The sequence below is a fragment of the Sus scrofa genome, chromosome 9 (assembly GCF_000003025.6).
Source record: "Sus scrofa isolate TJ Tabasco breed Duroc chromosome 9, Sscrofa11.1, whole genome shotgun sequence".
Taxonomy (NCBI): Eukaryota; Metazoa; Chordata; class Mammalia; order Artiodactyla; family Suidae; genus Sus; species Sus scrofa.
The window spans coordinates 27,035,249-27,061,633 of record NC_010451.4 but is presented as its reverse complement, the minus strand read 5'-3'; the positions used below and the strand labels follow the sequence as shown (position 1 = coordinate 27,061,633).

Below are 26,385 nucleotides of genomic sequence, written 5' to 3'. Positions count from 1 at the left end.
AGAAGTACCTGGTGCGATGAAATCCTAAGTTTTTTAGGTTCTTAGAGAAAATTGTGTTGCTTCTTGGCTTTCCTCATTGCCAATTTAGGATTCAACTATCCAGGGTTTGGTAAATTAGTTTTGACTTGTCCATCTGTTTTCAAATTTTGCTACTATCTTCTCTCCTTTACCATTTTCTCTTTTTGTATATTACTACTTAAAACAAAAATCCTGGTACCTTCACTCCATCAGAGTTTTGAATGGAACAAAGTAAGCAATTGTATTTAAATCACCATCTTTGGGGGGGGGGGGCATGCCCACAGCATGCAGAAGTTCCCAGACCAGGGATTGAACCTGAGCCACAGCAGCAGTGACACTGCTGAATCCTTAATCCCTAGGGCACCAGGGAACTCCTAAATCACCATCTCTCTCTCGTTTTCCCAAATATCTATCTCAATTGTTCCTCACACAAACTCCCGGCTCCAGTCAAAAACATCTAGTCTTGACTCCAGGAAGTCCCTTGACTCCAGGCACTTCATTTCTCTTCTCCCTTCTCTTATCTAAATTATAACCCCTGCCTTCTAGAAAAATCTCCTAGTCGAGGGATTGTTCCTTACCAACCCTAGGCCTTCATGAGGATTTTGTTCTCTGTTTGCCTGGGCCATTTATTTGGTACTTAAAACAAACTGTTGATGTGGGAGCTCTCCAAAATGTTTTGCTTGATGGCTGGCTTTCACCTCTAAAGAGCACTTGTCAAATGTACTAAATCCCTTCTATGAAATATGCTTGCTTCTTTCTCTAAGATACCTGCATGTTTCTGCGCCACAAGCTTCAAAATTCCCTTCTTGAGAAGCTGCATGGAAAAGAAAAGATTAAAAGTTACCTATTCCTGGATGCTTTTTATCTTAAATGCCAATATTTGGCATGGAGTCCCTCCTTGGGAACATCTAAAAGTTTAGATATAGAGAAGAAAGACATGTTAAATCTCAACACAGTTGCACAGCACAGATTAAATCATGACAAAGATGAGGGTTTGGCCTTTAAAACAGCAACTTAAGTGTCACCTTATGATTCCATTGTGACATAAAATAATTGTCACTCAAATTTTAAGGCAATTCTAACATACATGAATTGTATTGCCAATAAATTTTTTAACTTAATTAAATTTATTCTAAACTTAGTCCCCACAAATGTACAAAATTTTTTCCTCAGTGTCCGCTTCTCACACAACCTTGCATCACTTTCTGTATCTATAGTAATCTGTCCCTTATTTTTCCATCCAGAGCAACAAACTAAAGTCAGACTATCTTTCTTTTGCCTTAATAAAATGCAATTCCATTCCTCATTTCTCCTTGACTGATGTCAATAAATTTTGAATTGTCAATAAATGTTAAATATGTTTCTTGAGTACCATATAATACTGGTTCTTGGAATGCTCTCAGAGATCCCATAAAGTGCTTAATACTTAAGAACAAACTAAAAACAAAACAAAGCTTTGCTTTAGAGTGAATTCTGTAGTATGTAAATAAAGAACCCTGACACATATACTTCATCTCCCTCACTTCTGCTCCTCAAAGACAATCGCTCTTCCATGTTTTAACTTCTTCCTGTGTTTTATTTTTCCAGTATTTGCAGACTTTCCGGTTTTAGAAATTGTGGACACATACTCTAAAATTATGGATCTAGTTCTGCTCTGTATGCTCTGCCCCAGCACACATAGACTTCCCCCACCCCATCCCCTCATGTAGTTATATCAAAGTTTCGGTGAAATCGAGTCTGAATTTTACCACCTAACAATAGATACAAAGGAGTCATGTGGTGTACCATGATTGCACTGCCTTTCACGTACAAAATTTTACTTACCCTCTGGTTAGTAATAATCTTATTCCATTTGCTTGTATATGTTAGTAATAACCTTATTCCATTTGCTTGTATATACTAGTATATATATATACATATACTAATTCATTCCCAAATTCATTTCCAGTAGGGTAAATCTCTTCTAAATTCATAAAATACATCAGGCACTAAATCCAATTTCTCTTTTCAGGAATATTCTTGCTGGAGCCCTTCCTATGCTTGACTGAATCTAGACTGGTTAGTCTTTAGGCTGGTGCACAGCCTACCTCCTGGGGTTTCTAGTCGCTGTGATCCTGGGCATTCTTTTCCTTCTCTATTATGTTAGATTCCCTAAACTACCCGCTCCCCCGTCTCAGTCGTCTTTCCTGGTTACTCCCTTGTGTTGGTGGAGCATATCCACGAGGAGCATCCTTGGAAGCTTCACTAGAGATTATGAAGTAGCTTACAGAATCTCCAGGACAACCAGAGAATAGGGTTTGGTGACTGTGCATCCAGGAAAAATACCCAAATTATCTATCCATTTATATTAAGGTATTCCTCTACCTCCTCTGGTCAAAGGTATCAAAGAACATGAGCAAGAGACATTACCAACTAGAACCTATGCCACTATTACCTCTGAAAGCTCAGTCTCTCGAGACCCTGCTCCGGGAACAGATCCTGGGCGAAATCGACTTCCATACGTTTCTTCAAATCGAGCTCATCCATGGAAATGTCTGATTGGAAGAGCTGGGGTCATATGCCTATGTCTTTGCTGCAATAGATGATGGATAACTGAGTTAAGGCTTCAACCTTGGCAAGGCAGGGGTCATAATGTGGGAATTTCCTCAAATATAAAAAAGGAATTCTAAAGTTATTGGTCACAAATATAACTGTCTACCATAATTTGCTGCCTGAAAATGTCTTTATCCTACCTTTATGCTTTCCTTCAGGATTCTGAAGACATTGTTCCATTGAATTTTGGCTTCTAGAAATCCAAATCCAATCTGTTTTCTGGTGCTTTGGGGGCAACCTATTTCCACTCCCTGGACGCTTTTAGGATTATTCCTTTTCTCCTCGTTTTCTGAGATTTCATTAAGATATGACTGGCAAGTCTTTTTAATCAACGATTGTGCTAGATCTCCTAATATAAATTCATGTTCTTTGTTGATGAGAAATTTTCCTATTCCGTTTTAAAAATATATTCCTTCCCACTATATTTTCAGTTCTCTATCTCTGGAAACACAATTAGTTAGATATTAAACTTCTTGGGTGATTGTCTAATTTTCTTATCTTTGTTCTCTCATTTTCCAAACCTTATAGCAATTATTTTCTAATTTTCATAAATTTTGTTCTCTGAATATTCCTTTGATTATAGATTTCTGATATTTTTCATGGCTGGAAATTTTCTCTTCTTCCCCTTGAAGAATTAATAGAGATTTTTTTTTTTTTTTAAGTTTCATTTGCTCCCTACATCGTGTCTCTTTCCTCTTGATTTACCCTTCCTAGAAATTCTGGTTTCTGTGTTTATATTAAATGCTTTCCTCATACATCTACTTATTCCTGGCTTATGATTCAGAGTTAGCCACTAAATATTGGGTTTGCTGTGTATAACTGGTAGGCTTTGCTGAGAATATTCTATGTCATTTCTTTTGCGAATGGAGGCAATGGACAGTGTCTAAAAGTAAGAGTATAATGAAAAGACTATGAATTTATGCATCTATCTCATTTGGAACCAGGGCCCAGGAATTTATAGTGTCTTGATTTTTTGTTTTTCAGAAACATTAAAAATAGAAAAAATAGAACGCATAACAAAACTCTGCATTCCAACCAGCCAGAACTGACCTCTTAACATTTTGTCATATTTGTGGGTTTTTTAAATATCTTTATTGAGACATAATTTCCAAAACAAAAATTTTACCCATTTCAAGTGCACAGTTGAATGATATATTTTGGTATATTTACAGATCTGTTCAACCACAATCACAATCTAATTTTACAACATTTCCACAACTCAAAAAAGAAATCTCATGCCCATTTGCAGTCACAGCCCATTTCCACCTTCAGCACCTGGCAACCACTAATCTGTCTTTACAGGTTTGCCTATTCTGGATATTTCATATAAATTCTGTCATATAATATGTGGTCTTTTGTGTTTGACATGTTTCACAGCATGTTTTTTGAGGTTCATTCATGTTCTAATATGTATCAGTATTTTGTTTCCTTTTATGGTTGAATAATATTCCATTGTTATGAATACACCACATTTTATCCATTCATCAGTAGATAACATTTGCGTTGTTTTAACCTTTTAGCTTTTATGAATACTGCTGTTATGGACATTCACGTACAAGTCTATGAGTGGACATATGTTTTTATTTTTCTTGAATAAATACCTAGAGTGGAATTACTAGGTCACATAGTAACTCTGTTTAACATTCTGGGAGACTGTTAACACTGTTTTTCCAAAGTGCCTGCAACATTTTAAATTTCCATCAGCCATAGATGAGGGTTCCAAGTTCTCAGCATCCTCACCAACACCTATTACTGTCTTTTTTTCTAGCACTTCTAGTCAATGTGAATTCATATCTCATTTTTTTTGATTTGCACTTCCTTAATGACAAATGATGCTGAGTATTTTTTACTATGCTTATTGGCCATTCATATCTCTTTTTCAAAGAAATTTCTATTCAAATTCCTTACTCATTTTTGTTATTCATCTTATAACTGAATTGCAGGAGATTTTTATATGCCCTGATGACAAGTCCCCTTTTGAATATATGATTTGCAAATATTTTCTCCTAGTCTGTGGGTTATCTTTTCACTTTCATAATTATATCTTTTGAAGCACACAAGTTTTGGATTTTGATGAATCCAAGTTATCACTTTTATTGCTTGTACTTTTGGTGTCATCTAAGAAATTATTGCCTAGCTCAAATCATGGAGATATATTCCTATGTTTTCTTCTAAGAGTTTTATAGTTTTAGTTTACATTAGATCTGTGATCAATTTTGACTTGGTTTTGTGTATAGGGTGAGGGAAGGATCCAGATTCAGATTTTTGTTTGTGGATATTCATTATTCCAGCAACATTCATTGAAAAGAGTATTCCTTCACAATTGAAATGTTGAAATTTATATTGCTTCTATTCCATTTGAGTATATAGCTATTCATTAAACTATATAGCCCTGTGTAGAGCAATATCTTGATTATTGCAGGTGTGCAGTTAAGTTTTGAAATGGGGAAGTGTGAGTCTTTCGATTTTTTTGTTCTTTTTTTCAAGACTGTTTACCAATTTTAGGATCAATTTTTAATTTCTGGCAGGTGGGGAGCCAGCAGGAATTATAATAGGGACTGCAAAGAATCCTTAGATGAATTGGAAGTACTGCCATCTGAAAAATGTTGTCTTCTGATGCAGGAATATTGAATGTCTGTCCATTTACTTAGCTCTTCTTTAATGATGTTTGTAGTTTCCAATGTGGAAGTCTTTCACTTCTTTTGTTAAATTTATTCTTAAGCACATAATTCTTTTTAATGACACTATGAGTAGAATGTTTTCTTAATTTTTTTTTTGTGTGTGTAGCCTTTGACTATATTACTTTCTTTTGTTAATTTCATTTTCAGAGTCTTCATTGCTAATGTATAGAAATCAACTGATTTTTGTATACTGATCTTGTACATCCAGTGATCTTTTTGAATTTGTTCTCTATGTAAAATCATGCTGTGTTGATAAAGATAGTTTTATTTTTTCCTTTCCAGTTTGGATACCTTTTCTTTTTCTGCCTAACTGCCCTGACTAGAATCTCCAATGCAATGTTGAACAGACATCTTGAAGGGTCTTCTTCCTTCTTCAAGTACTTTTAAATAGAAGAAACAAATATTTCAGATGAAGTGGAAGTCTCTTTTGGATCTAATCCCCAAAACCTATTCTCCTTCTCCTCCCCAATCCCAGAAACAACTATCACGAATTCAGTGCATTTACTTTCTGTTGATGTCTTTTAATTTGTGTGTGCATGTTGTACATCCACATATATAATATTGTTTTGTATATCTATTTTTATTTTCTATAAATGATTTTATACCAAATATGCAAATATATCTATAATTTTAAAATTCAGTATTAACAGCTTCAAGATATTTTCATATATGTATATATATACATATATAAATACATATAGTTTGTCCTAAGAATATTTTTAATGCATTTTTCATTGCTGGGTATTTAGGCTACTGTTTTTTATTGTAAACAATACTGCATTAAAAATCTTTTATATGTGTCTTGGTAATTACATGTGGGAATTTTTTAGGTTAGATATTTTGGTATTTTTTATAAATGATAGAGTAACTACATTTTGTATTTTATTACATAATGTCAAGTTGCTTTATCTATTGATTTTCCTAATTAATACACTCACTAGCAGAGCAGGAGAGTTTCTTTCTCCACATGCCCAGATGTACATGAGGTCAAACTTTTAGTTGTTGGTGATTTGATTGGCAAAATAATTTATCTCCTTTATATTGTTATTAATACTAATGTTGTGTCACCTGTTTCTGGGTGGCATGCTTTTTCATTGATTTATTGGCCTTTTGTGGGTTTTGATAATCACTAGCTATATCTATCCTTTGATCACTTTTTCAGTTGGATTGTTTTTCTTTCCCTGTTGATTTGTAAAAGTGCTTTAAAAGTTTCAGACACTAAGTCTATGTCTGCTGTATTATTTCAAATATCTTATCCTAGCCCACCACCTCCATTTAAATCTGTTTATGGTGACTTTTTCAGATATTTTGAAAAAATAAAAATAACTAAATTTCTTAATCTTTTCCATTAAGTTTTGTTTATGTCTTTTTTAAGAAATCCATTCATTTTTGAAGTCACAAAGATTTTACTTTACCTTTCTTTGCTTTTCATCTTTATTTGTTTCACCCATTTACACCATTGTTGTTGGGAGGTAAGGATCTATATCATTGTTGGGTTTTTTTGGTAAAAGTCCAATTGCCTACCATCATTTTCCGACTGAGCTGGAATCCTGCACTCTAAAATGCCAACTTCCAAGATAAGCAGGGGTTCTCTTTCTAAACTTTCTATTCAAATCCATTGATTTATTTTTCCATTTGTGTTCCAAAACTATACTGTCTAAATTATTAAAGCTTTATACTTAGTATTGATAATTGGTTAAAGCTAGTCCCAATGTCCTTATTCATCTTTTTCAGAATTAATTTGACTAGATTAATAAAGTTAAACCTCAGTATACATTTTAGAATAAATTTATCAAGTTCTACAAAAACTTTACTTGAATTAAAATTGCACGACATTAAATAAAAATTTGGTGTAGACATAGCATTCCTACCCATTAACTGGCATGTTCCTCCATTTATTCAGATCTTGTGTGTATTTTAATAGCGTTTCAGAATTTTATCAATAAAAATGTATTTCTGTTTCCTCAGATATTTTCCAAGGAACTTTGCAATTTTTTAGTGCATGGTGAATAGACATCTTCCCATTAATTTTTTTATTTTATATCAATATTATATATCTTTTTAAAACTATTACCTTTTATTTACTACTAGTCCTATTAGGTTGACCATTGATTCTGGAATTTTTCATGTAGATAATATTTTCTGAAAATATATACAAAAATTATACCTCTTCTTACACAGTAGTCACAGAGCACTCTCTCTCTCTCTCTCTCTCTCTCTCTCTCTCTCTCTCTCTCTCTCAAGCTGGTTAGGAATGAAACTCTTATATAATTAGATATGAACTCCAGTAAAGTTGAATGTTGACTGAGTTAGTAGAAATTCTATACTCATTTCTTATTTTAATGAGTGGTTATAAACTTTATGTTACATCCTGTCACTTATCATCTAATCTGAGATGCTTTTGAGAATAACAGAGGCCCCAGGAAGAAGGGATAAAATAGGACCTCATTAATTGATCAAGTAGTTGAAAAGCAAAATAGAATGTGTGAGGGAAGCAATTTTTTCTAAATGACCTAAAGGACATATATTGAACTTTGTACTCTCAAACTACAGAGTATAATTTTTTTTTACAAAATTTTACAAAATTGACCATAAAACTGTGACCATAAAACAAGTTTTAACAAATGTCAAAAAGCTGAAAGCAGGCAAAACATGTCCTCTGACCACCAAATAACAAAGCTAGAAATATTAAAAAGATAACTAGAAAACTCCCAATTTTATAAAATTAAAAACAATTTCTATACATTTCAATCAAAAAATTAAAATAAGATTAGAAAATACTTTAAACTAAATGAGAGTGACTACCATACATTTCAAGTCTAGTGGGATGTGGTAAACAGTACTAAAAGGGAGATTTATAGGTTTAAATAAATATCTAAGAAAAGAAAGAAGGCTGAAAATTAAATGAGCTAAGCATCCAATGCAGAAAGAAGAAAAGTATAGCAAAGAAAGTAGATTAAAGAAAATAATAAAAATAAGACCAAAAATTGATGAAACAGAAAACCAATATAAAATAATGAGGATGAACAAAACCAATAGTTTTTTGGGTTTTTTTTTTTTGTCTTTTTGCTATTTCTTTGGGCCGCTCCCGCGGCATATGGAGGTTCCCAGGCTAGGGGTCGAATCGGAGCTGTAGCTGCCAAGCCTACACCAGAGCCACAGCAGTGTGGGATCTGAGCTGAGTCTGCAACCAACACCACAGCTCACGGCAACGCCAGATCCTCAACCCACTGAGCAAGGGCAGGGACCGAACCCGCAACCTCATGGTTCTTAGTCGGATTCGTTAACCACTGCGCCACAACGGAAACTCCAGTTTTTTGTTTTTTGTGGGTTTTTTTTTTTTTTTTTGAGAAGTCTAAAGACCAAAAATAGAAGGCACAAATAACCAACATTAGGAAAGACAAAGAGGTCACCGCTATAGATGCAGCAGACATAAAAAAGAAAATGAAGATAGTATAAACAACTTTAAGCCAATGCATTTTAAAGTTAAGATGAAATAAACTCTTAGAAAAATATAAACAGCAAAACTGACACAAGAAGAAACAGAATAATGAGTATGTCTATAACCATCAAGGAAACCGAAGCAGAAATCAAAACTCTTTTCACAAAGAAAACTCTAAACCCCAAATGGCTACACCAACACATTTTTATCAAACATTCAAGGAAGAAGTAAATCTAATCTTAGACAAATTTTCCTGGAGAACAGAAAAAGAAAGAATATCTCCCAACATATTTTATGATATAAATTGTATATACAAGTCTCCAAAAAAGACATCATGAGAAGGAATATAATAGGCCAGTCTTACTTATGAACATAGATGCAAAAGTCCAGAATAGAATCTAAGTAAACTAATTCCCATGATCAAGATGTAATCAGTTGCATAAGTGTTCATGATTGTAATAATTTCCTACTGGATTTTTGTGATGCAATATATTGCCTATATTAATGTCCTTGTTAATGCTACACTATTTAAAGAACACATTTGATAATTAACATTGCTACATAAAGTTCTTTGTTGTTGTTTAGAATTTGCCTGGTATGTCTTTTTCTATCCTTTTATTTTCTATATTTTAGTTAATTAGTTTTAACCATTTTTCAATATGTTTGTTTTTAATTGTCTTAGTAATACAGACTGGCCAGCTAGTGAGGGAGACATGTACTCAGATTAAGTAAAAGTTGGTTAAACTATACTATTGTTCAGTAATCTAACCTGGGCAATCAGCAAATTTCATCTTGAGGTTATTTCCAGGAAATCATCTCTCTGGGATCCAGAGGATCTTCATTTAAAGATCAGGATTTTGTTGGTAGAAAGCAAGCTACTTTATTTCTCTATGCTTTTTATTTTTCAAAACAGATTAAAGCACCAATTTTTCATCTTAGAAAACTGGTCATTTTCAGGTTAAAAATTTAAAAGATGTTATCTTATATATAATTTTATTTTTTAAATGTGATTTCTCACTTGTGACCACTGGGTTTTTTCCTCCATTTTCAAGCACTTTGTGGACTAGTGACTTTGTAAATGAGAGGGTGTACTAGAATTGGGGAAGTTATTTAATTGGAAAAGGAGGGAGGCTGGATTAAGTCAGAGTTATGCTTGGATTAAGGGTGGGCTAAGTTAGAATTTTGCCAGTACACCTAGAGCCTGAGAATCACATGATTTTTCATTTAGAGATTCTTCCCTGAAAAGAAAGCATCTTTCTGAGTCTTGGCATCATCATTTGAAGATCATTTCAAATCTGGATTTCATACTAGAAGAAGGAAAATCACTTTTTTTTCTCCTTTAAAATATAAAAGAAATTAAGGCAATAACTTTTTACATCAAAATGTGATTTTTTTTCCTATGAAAACTCACTCATTCATTCATTCATTCATTTATTCACTCATTTGGAAACCATTTATGGGCACCTCTTGGGGTCAAGTACTGTTTAGATGCTTGGCCTGCCTCACCAGGCAAAATGGATTCCTGCTTTTGGAGAATTTATATTTCCTATGGTATAAGTAAAGAAATGAAAAGAACTAAATTACATAGGGTCATGGGTGATAAGTACTATATAAAAATGTTGAGCAGGATAAAGGAGATAAGGAGTGCAGGATTTGGAGGGACAAAATGGGAGCATGGTTGCAACTTTAATTAGGGATGTCATGGTTAGTTGACCTCATTTGCCCAAAGACTTGAAGACAGGTAAGAGTGTTCCATACCAAAGGATAGCTAGTGCAAGGGCCCTATTTCCTCAGAGAAGTCAGAAGATCATCCATTCCTGGGAAATTGAATGAGGGAAGGGAGGGTGGAAGACATGTGCAGATTTAAGGAAAGAGGGGATAATGGGAAATCATAGTATTGCAGAGTGGGAAAATAAACAATTTTAAGAGTATAAGAGGACTGGCAGGCGGAATTAAGGGCTGGACTAGATATTTGGGGTAATGAGCTTAAAATGAGAATTCTTGGGAGGTTATATATGTTTTATGCCAGCAAAAATAGCTGATTGGGTGAATTAAGTAGGTCTTTCTTTCTCTCTTTCTTTTTTTTTTTTTTTTTTGTTTGGTCTTTTTAGGGCTGCACCCGCAGCATATGGAGGTTCCCAGGCTAGGGTCGAATCGGGGCTTAGCCACAGGCCTATGCCACAGCCGCCACAGCCACCCAGATCTGAGCCACATCTGAGACTTACACCACAGCTCACAGGCAATGCCAGATCTGCGTCCTCATGGACGCTAGTCATATTCCTTTCCACTGAGCCACTACGGAAATTCCTTAAGTTTTTAACTTACTTTTCTTTTTCTAGAACTGTCAAGCCATTTAAGTAGAAAACTTTATGGCTTTGTGTTTTTTTTTTTTTACCAGTAAGTAAACTTTTCAGTTTCTTTTTCTTATTAACACTTTCAGATCATTTAATTTAATTTAATTTTTTTTTTTTTTTTTTTGTCTTTTTGCCATTTCTTGGGCCGCTCCCTCGGCATATGGAGGTTCCCAGGCTAGGGGTCGAATCGGAGCTGTAGCTGCTCTGGCCTATGTCCGAGCCACAGCAACTCGGAATCCGAGCCGCGTCTGCAAGCTACACCACAGCTCACGGCAACGCCAGATCCTCAACCCACTGAGCAAGGGCAGGGACCGAACCTGCAACCTCATGGTTCTTAGTCGGATTCGTTAACCACTGCGCCACGCCATGATGGGAACTCCAGATCATTTAATTTTAATTTTAATTCTGTTGGCTGATTATATTGTATATTGTGTTAATGAGATTACAGGGGTGGTTATTTAATCATGGCTGTGTTCAGAAGATTAAGTGGTTGAATGGGAGAGAAATGAATCAAGGTGATTGACTTAGGGCTGATAAGGGCAGCTGTAACATAAAAAACAGGGGTATTTTCTACAATTATGCCACCACCTTGCCATTGTTAGGTCATTCCTCCACTTCATGGTGCATCAATCATTCATTCATTCAACAAATACTTACTCAGCACCTATTATGTGCCAGGCACTGTTCTATATGCAGCGGATACACCAGTGAACAAGAGAGACAAGGCTCCTGCTTTCCTGGAACTTACGTTCTAATACAGGAAGATAGACAATAATAATAAAAATAATATTAATAAATAATAATATTTAACAAGTACTGTTTGCTGAGACAGTTTTAAGCACAAGTATTAATTCATTTAATCCTTATAATAACATTATGAGGTAGAAACTAGAATTATCACCATTTAATATCAGAGGAAACTGAGGGCAGAGAAAGGGAAAATAACTTGCCTGAGGTTATAAAGCTAAGAAAGGGCAGATCTAGAATTCAGAATCAAAACTGTCAGGCTATAGAGCCCTTTCTCTTAATGACTTTGCTCTGCTGCCTCTCAGACAAGAAACAAAGCAATAAACAAAATAAAATCAGTAGTGCTTAGTTCTGTGAAAAAATAAAACAGGATGATATGATGGTATTTGTGTGTTGGAGGGATGGGGGTGCAAATGATGAGAATGTCAGGGGAAACCTGAGGAGGAGATATCTGAGTTGAGACCTGAATTATAATACAGCTACCTTGGGGCACAGACAGCAGAGAAAAGCTAGTGTAAAGCAATCTTGATTGTAAAACAGCAATGCCTGGTTGGCTACAGCTAGAGTTTAGTGTATAAGAGAATGACCGATTAGAAGTGAAGCCAGGGAGACAGATAGGAGCCAGACCTAACAAGCCTCAAGGCACATTAAGAAATTTGAGGAGTTCCCATCGTGGCACAGCGGAAAGAAATCCAACTAGGAACCATGAGGTTGCGGGTTTGGTTCCTGGCCTTGCTCAGTGGGTTAAGGATCCGGCGTTGCTATGAGCTGTGGTGTAGGTTGAAGACAGGGCTCTGGCGTTGGCCGGCGGCAGCTGTAGCTCTGATTGGACCCCTAGCCTGGGAACCTCCATATGCCAAGGGTGCAGCCCTAAAAAGACAAAAGGTAAAAAAGAAAGAAAGAAAGAAAGAAAGAGAGAGAGAGAGAGAGAGAGAGAGAGAGAAAGAAAGAAAGAAAGAGAGAGAGAGAGAAAGAAAGAAAGAAAGAAAGAAAGAAAGAAAGAAAGAAAGAAAGAAAGAAAGAAAGAAAGAAAGAAAAGAAAGAAAGACAGACATTTGAAACTTGGAGCAGCAGATTAAGGATCTGGTGTAGTCACTGTAGCAGGTCACTGCTGTGGTGGGAATTCAATCCCTGGCCCAGGAACTTCCACTTGCAGTAAGAGCCGGCCAAAAAAAAGAAGGAAAAAAATTGGTTTTTAATGCAGATTTTTATGCAAGAGAGTGACACTACCTGACTCACTATTTTAAAAGATCACTCTCACTGCTAGATGCAAAACTGACTATAAGACAAAGGAGACAGTTACACTCCAGGCGGAAAATGATGGTGGCTTGGACTAGGGTAGTAGCAGTGGGAATGAAATTTAGGGTATATTTTGAAAGTAGAATTGGTAAGACTTGCAAATAAGTTGGATGAGACAAGTGAAGGAAAAGGAATCTAAGAGGAAACCCTGGGATTTGGGTTCAAGTAACTAGTATGATGGTAGGTAGTGTCCTTTACTGAGATGTCTAAGACTGGGGGAGTAATACCTTCCTAGAAAAATCAAGACTTGCATCTTGAAATTTACAGGGAAGGGAGTTTTTCTACCCTTTTGTTTTGTTCATTTTAGAGTTCAAAGAAAGAATTCTGAGGGGGGGAAAAAGCTTTTTTATGTTCAATTTTAATGAGCTCTTTACATTTGAAACTAAGCTAAGGGAGTTGGATTTTCATTTGTTTAAGTATCTATTGAGCCAAAGACTATGTGATTAGATATCACGATAACCACGTTAAACTGACCAAACAAGATCCCTGCTCCCACAGTGCTTTTGGAGGTGTAAGAAGGACAATTGGTGATTTTTTTCCCTTTCCTGTTCGTTGCCTTATTAAAACTTCACCTAACGCATGAGTAGCCATCTTATAATTGCATCTAGGGCTCCTGGCAGTTGGGCCCACCGTTCTAAACGTTCAATGTCGGTTAATGAATGAATCTCTAATAGTGACATCTCCCCTCCCGCTAGAACTTAGGCTTTAAAAAAAATTACAATTTTAACAGTCAATACGAATACAACCTTTGCTTTGAAGACTAACATTTTTTGCAGGAATGGTACCTTTATAAAGATCGTGGTTGCCCCCGTACATATTTGTTCTTTCTTCATATCCAATTAAAAGAAAATACTAGTCTTTCCGTAGCCCAACTCTCTAGGCTTGCTGGGTCTAGCTCAAAGATTAAGCAAGCAGGAGCCGTTGGATTTAAACCGTTTGGTATAATCCTTTTCTACGCTCTCTCTCCTTCTCTCTCGGTAGCCGGGGACGTGGTGTCGGCTACCCGGGGCTTTCCGTCCACGCAGTACCGGAATGAAGGCGTCTGGGAGGGGGTCGGGAAAGGAAAAGACGGGAGAGACATTAAGTAATTGGTTCTCGAAGGTATAAAATGATGTTTAGGGTCTACTCAAAGCACCGATTTCAAACGCCCGCCCCCTGGGCTGTTTAAGCCCCGCCTCTTGCTGTCGTCACGCCGACTTCTCCCTTGGCCTCTGCCGATTGGTCCCTGCCTCCGCCCCTGAAGAGGTTAGGGTTTGCTTCCGGGTCTTGGGCTTTGGCCCTGGGCGCAGGGGTTTCTGGGAGCCGAGAATCTAAGTGGTTTCTGAATGATCTCCGGAGGCTGGTGCGTTCGGACCTCGGCCAACGTGAGCTGCTGGGGGAAAGCAGACTGGGGGGGGGGGGGGGGAGGACAGTTGGGGGCGGACGCGGAGAACCGACTGCAGGCAGAGGAGTTTTCCGGAGCGGCAGCGGGTTGCGGAGCCCAGCGCCTGTTGGACTGGGGACGGCCAGTCCCGGGCCGGCCGCGGAGAGCGTAGCGTGAAGGTAGCTCTACAGGCTGCGTTAAGCGGGTCTGGGCGCCCCCAGCCCCTCGCCAAATCTGGCACGGGTGAAGAATCGCCGGGCTTTCCGATGACAACCCGAAGGTGAACTCCCCAGAACCCAGAGTGTAAATAACGATGGTGTGTGGGAGGCGGCGGCGCCCCCAGCGGCCCGGAACCCAGTTTCACCCCCACTGGATATATTCCTCTCCCTTTTTTGAAAATCTAGAGAAGTATGCCAGCTGCCCCAGACACTTGCTTTTCCGACGCTTGAGGGAGGTTTTAGTAGCCACATCGGCTGTGCAGTGTTTTTTAGTTGCTTAAAAGCAGAAGTAACATAAGGAAGGAGTCCCTGATTTGTAGTTACCAGAGTCCCGTGGGGGTGGGTTCCTGTGTTTTGAGCATCCCTTAAATTGTAACTTGCAAAAGTTATGATTTATATTATATTGGCTGCTGTAGGATAAAATTGAAACAACAAAAGATTGTTGGGGAGCTTTGCCAATGTAACTGTCGTCGAAGTTGAGCACACTTCTTCAGGACCTTCAGTATCTGTCAATGATTTGTTTTTTTAGATATCTTCTCTGTTTTTGTAGCTGCTAGCCTCTTTTCTGCAGTGTGAGGTTTAGATAAAATGGGAACCTTAAGGAGTCTGGTGGAGTAAGGTTGAGTTGAGATTTTTTTAAAAACTGAGACACGGCAGTACTGTATTTTTGCAAGGGCTTTGACATGTCAAGTCTCTTAATTTCATGATAATCCCATGAGGAATAGTCCCCATTTTACAGATGACGGAAACTTAAGCTAGTTGGCTTGTCCAAGGCCACAGAGCCAGAAGGAGAACAGGAACACAGTCTCAGATCTTCATGACAGAACTTTTTGTACTAAATATCTGCATATTCCCGCTACACCCTGAGCTTCACTGTTTGTTTTCATGAGAACTTTTGAGATCATTTTAAATAAGTTTTGGGGAATAAGTTAGGGAAATTTTTTCCCAAGGATGGATATTGATTAATACTTTATAAAATGATAGTTTGTTATGTTGAAAGTAACTTGGCACTTTTTCTTCAAAGCATAAAAAATGACGACGGCAGCTAGGCCAACTTTTGAACCTGCAAGAGGTGGGAGAGGAAAAGGAGAAGGTGATTTGAGCCAACTCTCCAAGCAATATTCAAGTAGAGACCTACCCTCTCATACGAAGATAAAATATAGGTAATGAAGCCTTTTATTTTTTTTTTTGTTTCACAAAGGAAGACCAAATCTGTTAAATGGTATGGTCATAAGATAATAGTGTTTACGTTATTATCACTTAGTAATCTATTTTCATAGGAGTAGAATGCATTAGTGTTTATAACACTAAAATCATGCGCTATGATTGTAAAATGCTACAAGATATTCCTTAAGCAGAAATTGCAATTAACTGGGAATTTCCATAAGTAGATGGAGCAATAGCTGATACATTATCTCAGAGGGACGTGCACTATCAGCACTAATCAATATGAGATTAAGAGTATTATTGTAACAGAGCCCTGAGTTGACATAGTTACAAAAAGTAAGGACATTTTAATCAACCTGCACCCTTATTATGGGAAAGTATGTGATTTAGCTTGAGGTTCTTGAAATATCAGAGACATCACAGGAGCCTCTTAGTAACCCTCAGATTAGGATAGTGATCTTGTCCAGTTTCCCTAATGGGACTTTATGTTTCAGGAACTCAGGACAAAGTTGCTTTTCACAAGCTGTCTTCTATGACTACAGCCGTGTGTTTTTAAGAAGTATTTTTGCCCTGGTTTGTTTCTGCTTTAGACAGACCACTCAGGATGCCCCCGAAGAGGTTCGGAACCGCGACTTCAGGAGAGAGTTGGAAGAGAGAGAGAGAGCTGCTGCAAGAGAAAAAAATAGAGATAGGCCGACCCGAGGTACCAACACTCCCTAGACCCCTAGACTACCCTACACCCTGGACACGTCTCTCATGACATTGTGTTGACAGTAATTTTTCTTTCACGTGGTAATTAGAATGGATTACTGTTTTTGTTTGCTTGCTTTTAAATATTGGTGTGAACTTTAAGTTTCTTAAAAGACTGGATCAGATTAGGTTAGGATAGATTAGATTGGATTAGATTAGATTAGATTAGAGATGGTAATGAATTTGATTCCAGTTCCATCTTTTTATGTTTCTATATGGAAAGAACTAGGTGATCTGGGAATATTTAGCAACCATTGTTTCAGTTCGGATTAAGGTATTTTCACAGCCAGACTTTTTGAGGCCCCATTGTTTCTGTCTATGAAATTCTCCATGGAGTTAACTATTGTGGCTCGGCTGGTTCAAAACCCAGTGTCATGAGGATGCTGGTTCATCCCTAGCCTTGCTGAGTAGGTTAAGGATCCTGTGTAGGTCGCAGATGTGGCTCAGATCCCCTGTGTGGCTCAGATTCCCATTGCTGTGGCTGTGGTGTAGGCCAGCAGCTGTAGTTCCAATTCGATCGCTGGCCCTGGAACTTGCATATGCCAGAGGCATGGCCCTAAAAAAGGAAAAGAAAAGAAAAATTCTCCCATTTTTATTTCTAGCAAATGCAAACTATTTTCTGAATTTCCTGAGCAAGGCTACAGTTCCCATATTAAAATCAATACTTCTATTAATTTATTCAACACATATTTGCCAAGGGCTTATTTGCCAGGCACTGTGGTTATAATCCTTACTTTCATGCCTAAGACTTAAGCTCTTTGTGCCCACAGGCCCCTAAAATATCATAAGAAATGCAGGATTTGATTCAGTAAGCTAAATGATGTTTGTTTTCCCGTAGAACATACAACCTCCTCCTCGGTGTCAAAGAAGCCTCGGTTAGACCAGATTCCTGCCGCCAACCTCGACGCAGATGACCCTCTAACAGATGTACGTTTTACTCCCTCCTCTCATCTCTGTGTAGTGATTTACTTATCTTTTTTTTTTTTTTTTTTTTTTTAAATACTGTTGTATTTAGTCTTCTGGCTTTAAGAAGTGATTTGTATTTATTTTGACTTCCTGTTGCTCAATTACAGCCCTGACTTCAGTGCTAAATTTTAGCGTTTATTTTAAAACAAAAAGCCTTCTCTTACGGTTAATCAGACTTTAAATTCGATCCCTGGAGAACCAGTGAAGGAGGAGATCTATTAAAAGATATGCTTCCCTAAAAAATAGCTCCCTGTATTAAACCGGGGAAACTGGACTAGTTATACCCCTCCAGAGGGCACTCCTCAGACTGGGCTCTGTATCAGTAACATCCCCTACAGTGAACGTGGGGGCCTTTCCACACTTGCCACCAGTGATGCCCTTTCCGGATGTTCATGCACTCAGTGGCTCGATCTGTGCCTAGGGAGGTATGTGATCTAACTGGAAGGTTTCTAAGTTTTGGTACTTTAACATTAAAATTTAGTGGGTCCTCAGGGCATATAATTAATTTGCAGTTTTCTACATGCAGAGGAAAAATCTGAGTGCCTTTTCTAGGGTAGCATCTAATTAAGCATATATAAGTAATTCTAGAGCAGACAGACTGAATTAAAAATTAACTCAGTAATTAAATATAAAGAACTCAGTTTTAAGTGAGATTTAATGATTGTTCGTCTGAAATTTTTTTCTCTGAGAATTTAGTACCCTCTTTTGGTACTTTTGATTATCCTTACTTCCTAGTTATTCTGAGCTATATAAAATTATTTTAATTCCCAGGATCACAATATATAGTGTACCTCAGTATACAGTGTTCCTTTTCAGGTTTTAGAAATATTTTCAGGGAGTTCCCATTGTGGCATAGCAGAAACGAATCTGACCAGCATCCATGAAGATGCTGGTTAGATCGCTGGCCTTGCTCAGTGGGTTGGGGATCCGGAGTTGCCATGAGCTGGAGTGTAGGTTGAAGACATGGCTCTCTGATTCAACCCCTAGCCTAGTAAGTTCCATGTGCCATGGTGCAGCCCTAAAAAGCAAAAAAAGAAAAGAAAAAAAAAAGTTTTCATATGTAAATATTTGTTTGACCATGTAAATTTGAAAAGTACTTCATTATACTATTTACTGTTATAATGTCTAAAATAGTCAGAGTATTGACATTTTAGTAAGCAATCATAAGCTTTTTGTGGTGTTTTATTTTTTGGTTGGTTACTGCTTCTAATCATATTTACGTACATTTATTTTTCCAACTAGGAAAATTCTGCTCCAAAGATTTGATAAGTGTCATTTTTATGGAAAAAAAAGAATAATGTCTCTTTTGTCTCTAATCTCCTGGGCCATCACCATTCTTTTTTAGGAGGAGGATGAAGATGAAGATTTTGAAGAGGAAAGTGATGATGATGATACCGCAGCTCTTCTTGCAGAGCTGGAAAAAATCAAGAAAGAGCGAGCTGAAGAGCAGGCCAGGAAGGTAAAACCAACGTGTTAAATATTTATATCTTCTTACATTAGCTAAAGTAGAATGTTTTTTAATGTAAGTGGTATCACCTTATACTGGAACTCATCCTTGCTATGTCTAGATATTATAGCACCTGGAGGTCTATAAATCTGGTAATTTCTGTGACATCCTCAGTCTCCCACTTATATGGGAAATTCTAACTAGTTTAGACCCTTTAATAATAAAACTCATCACATTGCTCTTCATTCACTTATTTGTTCAACAGACATTTGGTCAGTGTCTGTTAAGTGTCAGAAGAATCAAAGATCGTGAAGATGCAGTCGTGGCCTACAGAGAGCCCACAGGTATAAAGAGGCCATCTTTATCTCTCTGCTTCTCGTCTGCCCCAGGCCTCTTTCCAGGCACCTTGCTGAGGCCGCCTATCAGTGGATTTTCTATAACCCAGCTTTTCTGAGTCCCCACAGCCTCTGTGTTTACGTAATGGAAGGAAAGAATGTCTGACTCAAAGACAATTAGAAGGATTAAATGAGATCCGTGGTATGTACCTTTAAACTTTGGACGAACAAACCATCACAGTAACAATAAGAGAGAAAACTTGGATGGCAAGAGCAAGTCAGAGCACCAGAGGTTTGTAGGGCAGCTCTAAAGAGGTTTGAGCTCTGTTCGGAATGATTCGCAGAACTAGTCCATTTCAGCAGGAGACAGTAAGGTTGGGTTGCATTTTAGAAAGATTACTTTGCCAGTGGGGAGAGTGGAAGAAAGAACTGATTAGGAAGCCGTTCCAGTAATCCTCAGGTGCAGTTAGGAGAATCTTGCATGACACGAGTTGGATTTGAGAGAAGTAAACAGATGCTGATAGAGCTGTCAAGGAGGAAGAATTGGCCAGAGAAGGTAACTGATTAGAGGTGGCAGTTTCTGGGTCAGTGTTGGTGCCATACCCTAATTCAGGAATGCAGAAGGATGGGCATGTTTCCGAGGAGAGAAATATGATGAGTTTGTTTGGAACACACTGAATTTAACAGAATTGTGTGTGAGGCACTTGAGCTTTTTTACGGACTTCTGTGGAAGATTTCGTTTGAACCAAGAATGGTTCTATTTAAAAAATTACAAAAAATAAAATGTAAATTTTAAAAATATATTTAAAAATATTAAAAAATATATTTAAAATCATCAAAATTTGGATAGCATAACTCCTGTAGAATTGTAAGGCCATTCCTAATACCACTTGCACACCACAAGAGGGCAGTTGCTCTATTCCAAATCCTGCTGGCCTTCTTCACAGCTGTGGATATACAAAGAGTCATTTAAATGTGTTTTGTTGATCTTTAAGGAGCATAAACATTTCAGACAGGGGATCTTGGCACTTTTGCAAGGTTCATCTGATTTCTTTGTACAAAGATGAGTTGGTGTTTTTTGGAATTGAATAACAGTTTTAATTTTCTTGTCTCTGTTTCCCTGTCTGGCTTTCTAGTGGCTGGTTTTTGAGGTGTTTCAAAATGTTCTCAAACTTGTCAACCTGTGTCAGGGGTTGGGAAACTTTCTGTAAAAGGCCAGATAGTAAGTATTTCAGGCTTGCAGGTCATATAGCTTCCATCTGCTAATTATGGTATAAGCAATCGTAGGCAGTACCTAAATAAATGAATGTGACTGTGTTCCAATAAAATTTCATTAACAAAACAAGATGGTTCGGGTTTGACCAAATGGCAGACTGTCCATCCTTTATGGCTGTGGTCAGGAAACAGTGTACCTGGTACTTGAATATGGAAAGAGTTGGCACCTTTTTTCCCCCAGTGCTGTGTGTGGCAATCAACCAGTAACTCTAAAGGAAATAATGTAAAATCGGCAGGACCTTATTCCCTCACATATGTTATTATATTATGAATTTGGATATGTTGTATGCTTGAGCACTGATAGTTCTACCTTCTCGGAGGTAAGTCTTTTTACTTTTAGCATCAATATAATTTATTAAGTATATAGTTTTTGGAAAGTTATCTGTTCTTAATCTATCATAGATGCCCCTTGCTTTTGTCTGGTTAAGATCTGAAAATGACCAAAAGGGATTTTCCTATTTATTTCTCTGAAAATTGCATCTTCTCACCTCCCAGTAGTTGAGCCTTATAAAAATGAAATCTGTTGTTCACACTTGATCGTTAAAATGAAGTATCTTTAACCATTTTATTTTCTAATTCTAAGAAAGAAACTGAGGATAATTTGAGTTTAAAGAGGTTAGTGCTAAAATAAAAGTGAAGAAAGACAACCATGTAACTGATGATGCTTGAGAGATATAAAAATAGTCAGCAATAATAAATCAAGAATAAAATGGATAAACCTCAGAAAAATTAGTATAAATGCATGTTAACTGAATATAATTTTTTACATAATGGTTTGTTTTACTTTAGAAGATAAATCTTGGTTAATAATAACTTGTTACCAGTCCTAGAGATACAGGTTTACATTGTCAGTAATTCAAAATAGAATTATTGGAGTTCCCGTCGTGGTGCAGTGGTTAACGAATCCGACTAGGAACCATGAGGTTGCAGGTTCGGTCCCTGCCCTTGCTCAGTGGGTTAACGATCCGGCGTTGCCGTGAGCTGTGGTGTAGGTTGCAGACGCGGCTCAGATCCCGCGTTGCTGTGGCTCTGGCATAGGCCAGTGGCTACAGCTCTGATTCGACCCCTAGCCTGGGACCCTCCATATGCCGCGGGAGCAGCCCAAAGAAATAGTAAAGAAAAAAAAAAAAAAAAGACAAAATAGAATTATTTTTAATAAAATTAAGATAATTAAAATTGAGATAATTGCTTTACTAAATGAGTTTTTTGATGTCTTCTATGTTCTTAAATTATTAGAATGTTTATTGATGTATTCTCTTAGAATAAACAATTTTGTAGTTTTCTATGTACTTCAAGAAAGACAGTGGGTTTAAATACGCAACTTAAAAATTTCAAAGTCAGAGAGAGACTAATGAATATATGACGGCAAGCATGAAATATTTGTAATGAAAATGCTGAATTATTTTATTTTGGTAAGTGGGACTTTTCTGGTATGTCTTAAAAACAAAAAGTAATGCTACCTTGATGTTTATCTTATCTCCCTCTTAAAATCCTACAATGTGAGCTGTATAATAGGATTGACCCGAGAGTTAATATAAATAAATACGAATTTTCCCCTGTTGTTGACAGGAACAAGAACAGAAGGCTGAAGAAGAAAGGATTCGTATGGAAAACATTCTGAGTGGAAACCCTCTCCTTAACCTCACTGGCCCATCCCAGCCTCAGTCCAACTTCAAAGTTAAAAGAAGGTACTAGATAGTACTGGGTTGGATATATATATATACACACACACACAAATTATGAATTTTATAGAAAACTATATTATGTAAAGCTTGTCGTTTCCACTCTCCGCTGATAATTTTCTCCATCACATTGTGGAATAATGGAAGGAGAATAAAAGAAAATTAACTTATTTTCCATATATGGTTACAATAACCAGCTGTGTACCAGCGATTGTTCTAGGTACTAGAGACAGAGCAATGCACTGGGCCCTTGACCCTGCAAAGCTTCCATTGTAGTTGTGTGTGTCAGGGGTCCCCAGGACCACTGTTTACATTCAAAGACTCTCTGGAAGATGTCAGAGGACTCAGCATGTGAACCAGATCATGACGGGATAAGGCGTGTACTGTCCCTCCCACGAAGGGTCACCCAGACCACATCCCTTTCCCTGGTAGTGAATAGGCAGCAACCTGAATGCGGTGTTTCTGCCCAGGAAAACCCATTAGAGACCCAATACCTATGGTTTTTAGTGGCTACTCACATAGGCAGCCTCTGCCTAGCACATACAAAAATTGAGACTCCTAGAAGAAAGCAGGTGTTCATAGACCACATTATTTGTGCAGACAGTCTAGACACCGTGACAGTAAGAAGATTCCTGAAATCCAGTTTTCCAAATGCCAGCCAAGGGCCAGGCTTGCAGGCAACCTTCCAAGGCTGTCAGTCTCAGGCCTGCGGGTGAGCTCTTCCCTGTATGTGCACGTGTGTGTGTGTGTGTGTGTGTGTGTGTGCGTGCGTGTGTGCGCGCGCGCACGCATGCATGTGTAGAGTAGAAGGCTGAAGGGGGGTAAATACAGGCAGTCAGTGCTGTGTATAGAGCTTCACGTGCAGGGAAGTAAAACAAATGTACAGAAAGTGCTCGGTGGAAGCTGGTGGTTGTTTGATACAAGGTGATGGAGGAACCCTGTCGGCTTAACATTTAAACCATATCTATTAATTTTCACCACCTCCACTGCTGCCGTCTCCCTCGCAGTGATGCAGTCCCCCTAACTGGTCTGTATGCATACTCATCACCCTCTCCATCCCTACCCCCAAGTTTTTTTTTAACATAGCAGCATCATGGTCCTTTTAAAATAAAAGATAACTTTCTCCTTTTCTAAGCCATCCAGTGGCTTCCGGACTCATACATGGTTAAAAAAAAGAAGTCCTTCTTACAATGGCAACTGCGTAGTCAAGGGAGGATTTGCTGCTGGGAAGGTGACATTTTATCAGAGACTAGACTCCAGGGTGTTTGACCTGAGCTGTTGAAAGGGCAGATTTGGGGGAGAATGTAAACTGAGGGGCGAGGGAGAGGGACAGGCGTAAGACATGGTGTCTTTGCGATGGTGTACACGTCGGAGTGGGAATGTTGAGTAGGTAGCTTGATACGCAGTTCTGAAATTAGCCTGGCCTACAGGTCATGCATTTGGGAGCTGTCGACTTAGAGACGTTTCCTGAAGCCACAAAGACTAGATGGGCTCACTTGGGGAACGAGTACAGCCTAAGAGGAGGCCGGGGGACTGAGCCTGGGGTGATGTTTCAAGGTTGGGCAGGTGATTAGCTGTCAGGACCTGGAACAGTACCTGGTGTGTACCAGGTGCTCAATAAATAATTGATTCAGTGACTTATGAATGAAAAAAACTAGGCTGAGAAGGAGCAGCCAGTGAGGAAGAAATGAACCAAAAGACGTTGGTAAGTGTCTTGGAGTCTCACTAAGTGTTTCCAGAAGAGGGGAGTGATTATCTAGGTCAGCTAGTGATGAGGGCAAGCAAAGTGAGTACTTCGGGGTGGCCATGGGAGTTAGCGCCGAGGAAGAGCGATTTGGTGTTGAGAAGGGGGGAAAGCCTTTTGGGAGTAAGCTGAGGGGAGAGTGGATAGAGCAAAAAACTACATTGATGATACTCGTATTACACAATATGGTTGTTATGCCTTGTTTGGTTGCGGATAGAGCTGTTGGGAGATTGAAACGTCTTACTATGCAGATCACGTTTGACCTAGCTCTGCCCAGCTTTTCACATTTCTCTCCACTGCACCAGTGATGACTTCAAACACAGTTTTTGAAGATGCCCACATTCTTTGCTTGTTTTCCAGGTGCGGTTTCTTCTGGCATGCACACACCCACACGCAGACATACACATTATATAGGCTTTCATTTGATATGTGTTTGTGAGAGTTTATATATTACTTATATAGGTTTGTGTTTCATATACTAGATTATGTTTTAAAATCGTAGTCTTTATTTTCTATAAAGCATGTATTTTATAGTCTGTCCATGGGTGGGTTTTTTTAAACATACGCATTATGAAATCCAACCAGGAGATTCTAACCGGAGTCCTATCATAAGCTCTTCAGCTGCTCTTTCTTTGTGGTTAATTTAGATGTGGGCCAATAATATGAGCTTTAATTGTTATACCCCAGTAGTTTCTTCTTGTGTTGTCCTAAGTTGTAAATGCTACAGTGAGTGGTGGTTACTCAACGTTAACTGATAAAAGAGTATTTGTAAAATCCTTAAAACCACATAAGGTGAGACGACAGTAAATTGGCCAGTTATCATCTAGAGCCATACTAGTCAGGGTAATATCTGGCGCTGCCTCTTTTAGACCTGAAAAATTAAATATTTATATAACTTCTGCTTTTTAACTCAAAATTTCTTATACTAGAGAAATAAGAAGAATGTTGTGTGTTTTCTGACTAGGAATTACTCCTCCTGTTAGAAAAAAGCCAGCTAAGATCTTAGTACAGATTTCTTTACTCTTGGGTGTAGTTGCTGCATCAAGTGATGTGCAGATTGGGTGTCTTTCTGTGGGACGAGTGAGCTCTGCGGTTCACACGATGTTCTTGTCTCTGATACGAGCATTATAAGATCGTTCTATTTTTTTTCTCCTTCAGGTGGGATGATGACGTTGTTTTCAAGAACTGTGCAAAAGGTGTAGATGATCAGAAGAAAGACAAGAGATTTGTAAATGATACGCTACGATCTGAATTTCACAAAAAGTTCATGGAGAAATATATTAAATAGTACAGTTTTATGTGCTTAATTAAAGGCTGTAAAATGTAAACCATCTGACTTTATTTCGGTAGGTTTGTTTTTCTCCCCCTGCCTCCCAATCTAAATTGTGTATAGGCTTCCCTAATTTTAAGTTCCAAAATGTCTTTCCCTTTAACGATTCTTTATTCAGTGAAGACTTGGGAATTGGTTTCACCCAGTTTTCATCTCTGACTATTTCCAGTCATGTCATTTATTTTGAATATGGGAAAGGGAATCTGCTTGTAATAAATATTTTTAATAATCTAAATAGCCAAATCTGTGTCCCAACTTTTTGTTGAAATGTATGCAGCTTATAAAACGTTGTGTATTTTCTTTTGTGTATTGCATTTCTTTGCGAATTAACCTTTCCTCCTCATTTTTCTAACTTTGATTTAAAGTCAGTTAATTCATGGTTTCTTTTCTGTGTCTTGAAGAGTGTGGTGAAAGATTAAAGGGATTCCAAGTTGGACCAACATGTTGCTATGGAGGAGTGTGGTCAAGCAGGAAGTACCCCGAGTGTGTGTGTCTGAGGGAGCGTGGGTACCTCTCACTTCTGCAGATGCTCCTTTCTTGTCTCTCAGCCCAGGAGCTCCTTAAGCATGCCAAGGAAGCTTGTGCCGATCACCTGTGTTCTAGATACTCCCCTGGCATGTTTCTCTTAAATGACATAGAGTTGCATACTGGCACTCATTCGCTGCAAAGCCTAAGAGAGTTTAACTTGAAACAATACATGAAATAAAACCTTTGGAAATAGGATTTTGTTTGTTTGTTTGTTTGTTATCTTGGAGGATATATATGCAGGAAGTGGGTGTCTCTAAACAGCTAGGAAATGACGTTTTTGTAAACTGGGGCTGTGATTTCAAGGATGTCACTTGGATAGAAAATTTGAGGCCAGCATTGGAGCCTTCTGCAGATAGAGACCTGTTCATGGAATTCCTCAGCTGTGAAGGATGTCGAGCTTAGTAAGGTTAAAGACAAAACTTTTAAGGCGAAAAGAACATGTTTCAC

General features: G+C 37.9%; 1 protein-coding gene and 1 non-coding gene across 4 annotated transcripts; one reads left to right on the top strand and one right to left on the bottom strand.

Annotated features, from left to right (window-relative positions):
* LOC100513807 lies at window positions 588-14,298 on the bottom strand. Its single transcript, XR_002335589.1, has 3 exons — window positions 13,919-14,298; window positions 11,745-11,838; window positions 588-5,671 (listed from the first exon to the last, which is right to left on the bottom strand). It is a non-coding gene; the product is annotated as an uncharacterized LOC100513807 (transcript).
* CWC15 (CWC15 spliceosome associated protein homolog) lies at window positions 14,354-26,133 on the top strand. 3 transcript variants are annotated; one of them, XM_005667244.3, is made up of 7 exons: window positions 14,354-14,497; window positions 15,739-15,877; window positions 16,472-16,584; window positions 17,470-17,558; window positions 18,943-19,056; window positions 22,224-22,342; window positions 25,239-26,133. In XM_005667244.3, exons 2-7 carry the CDS (start codon window positions 15,747-15,749, stop codon window positions 25,366-25,368), a joined length of 696 nt encoding a protein of 231 aa, XP_005667301.1. In that variant the 5' UTR covers window positions 14,354-14,497; window positions 15,739-15,746; the 3' UTR covers window positions 25,369-26,133. The 3 variants fall into 3 exon arrangements, with proteins under 3 accessions (XP_005667301.1, XP_003129801.1, XP_005667302.1); XM_003129753.4 differs by having other exon boundaries at window positions 14,363-14,475; XM_005667245.3 differs by lacking the exon at window positions 14,354-14,497 and adding an exon at window positions 14,529-14,776.

What these genes read in the sequence shown, in the direction of transcription:
- CWC15 (XM_005667244.3), top strand. Translation starts at nt 15,747, where the DNA reads ATGACGACGGCAGCTAGGCCAACTTTTGAACCTGCAAGAGGTGGGAGA. An exon ending in CAGATGACCCTCTAACAGAT is followed by an intron (nt 17,559 to 18,942) that starts GTACGTTTTACT and finishes ATTCTTTTTTAG; the next exon opens with GAGGAGGATGAAGATGAAGA. An exon ending in AACTTCAAAGTTAAAAGAAG is followed by an intron (nt 22,343 to 25,238) that starts GTACTAGATAGT and finishes TTTCTCCTTCAG; the next exon opens with GTGGGATGATGACGTTGTTT.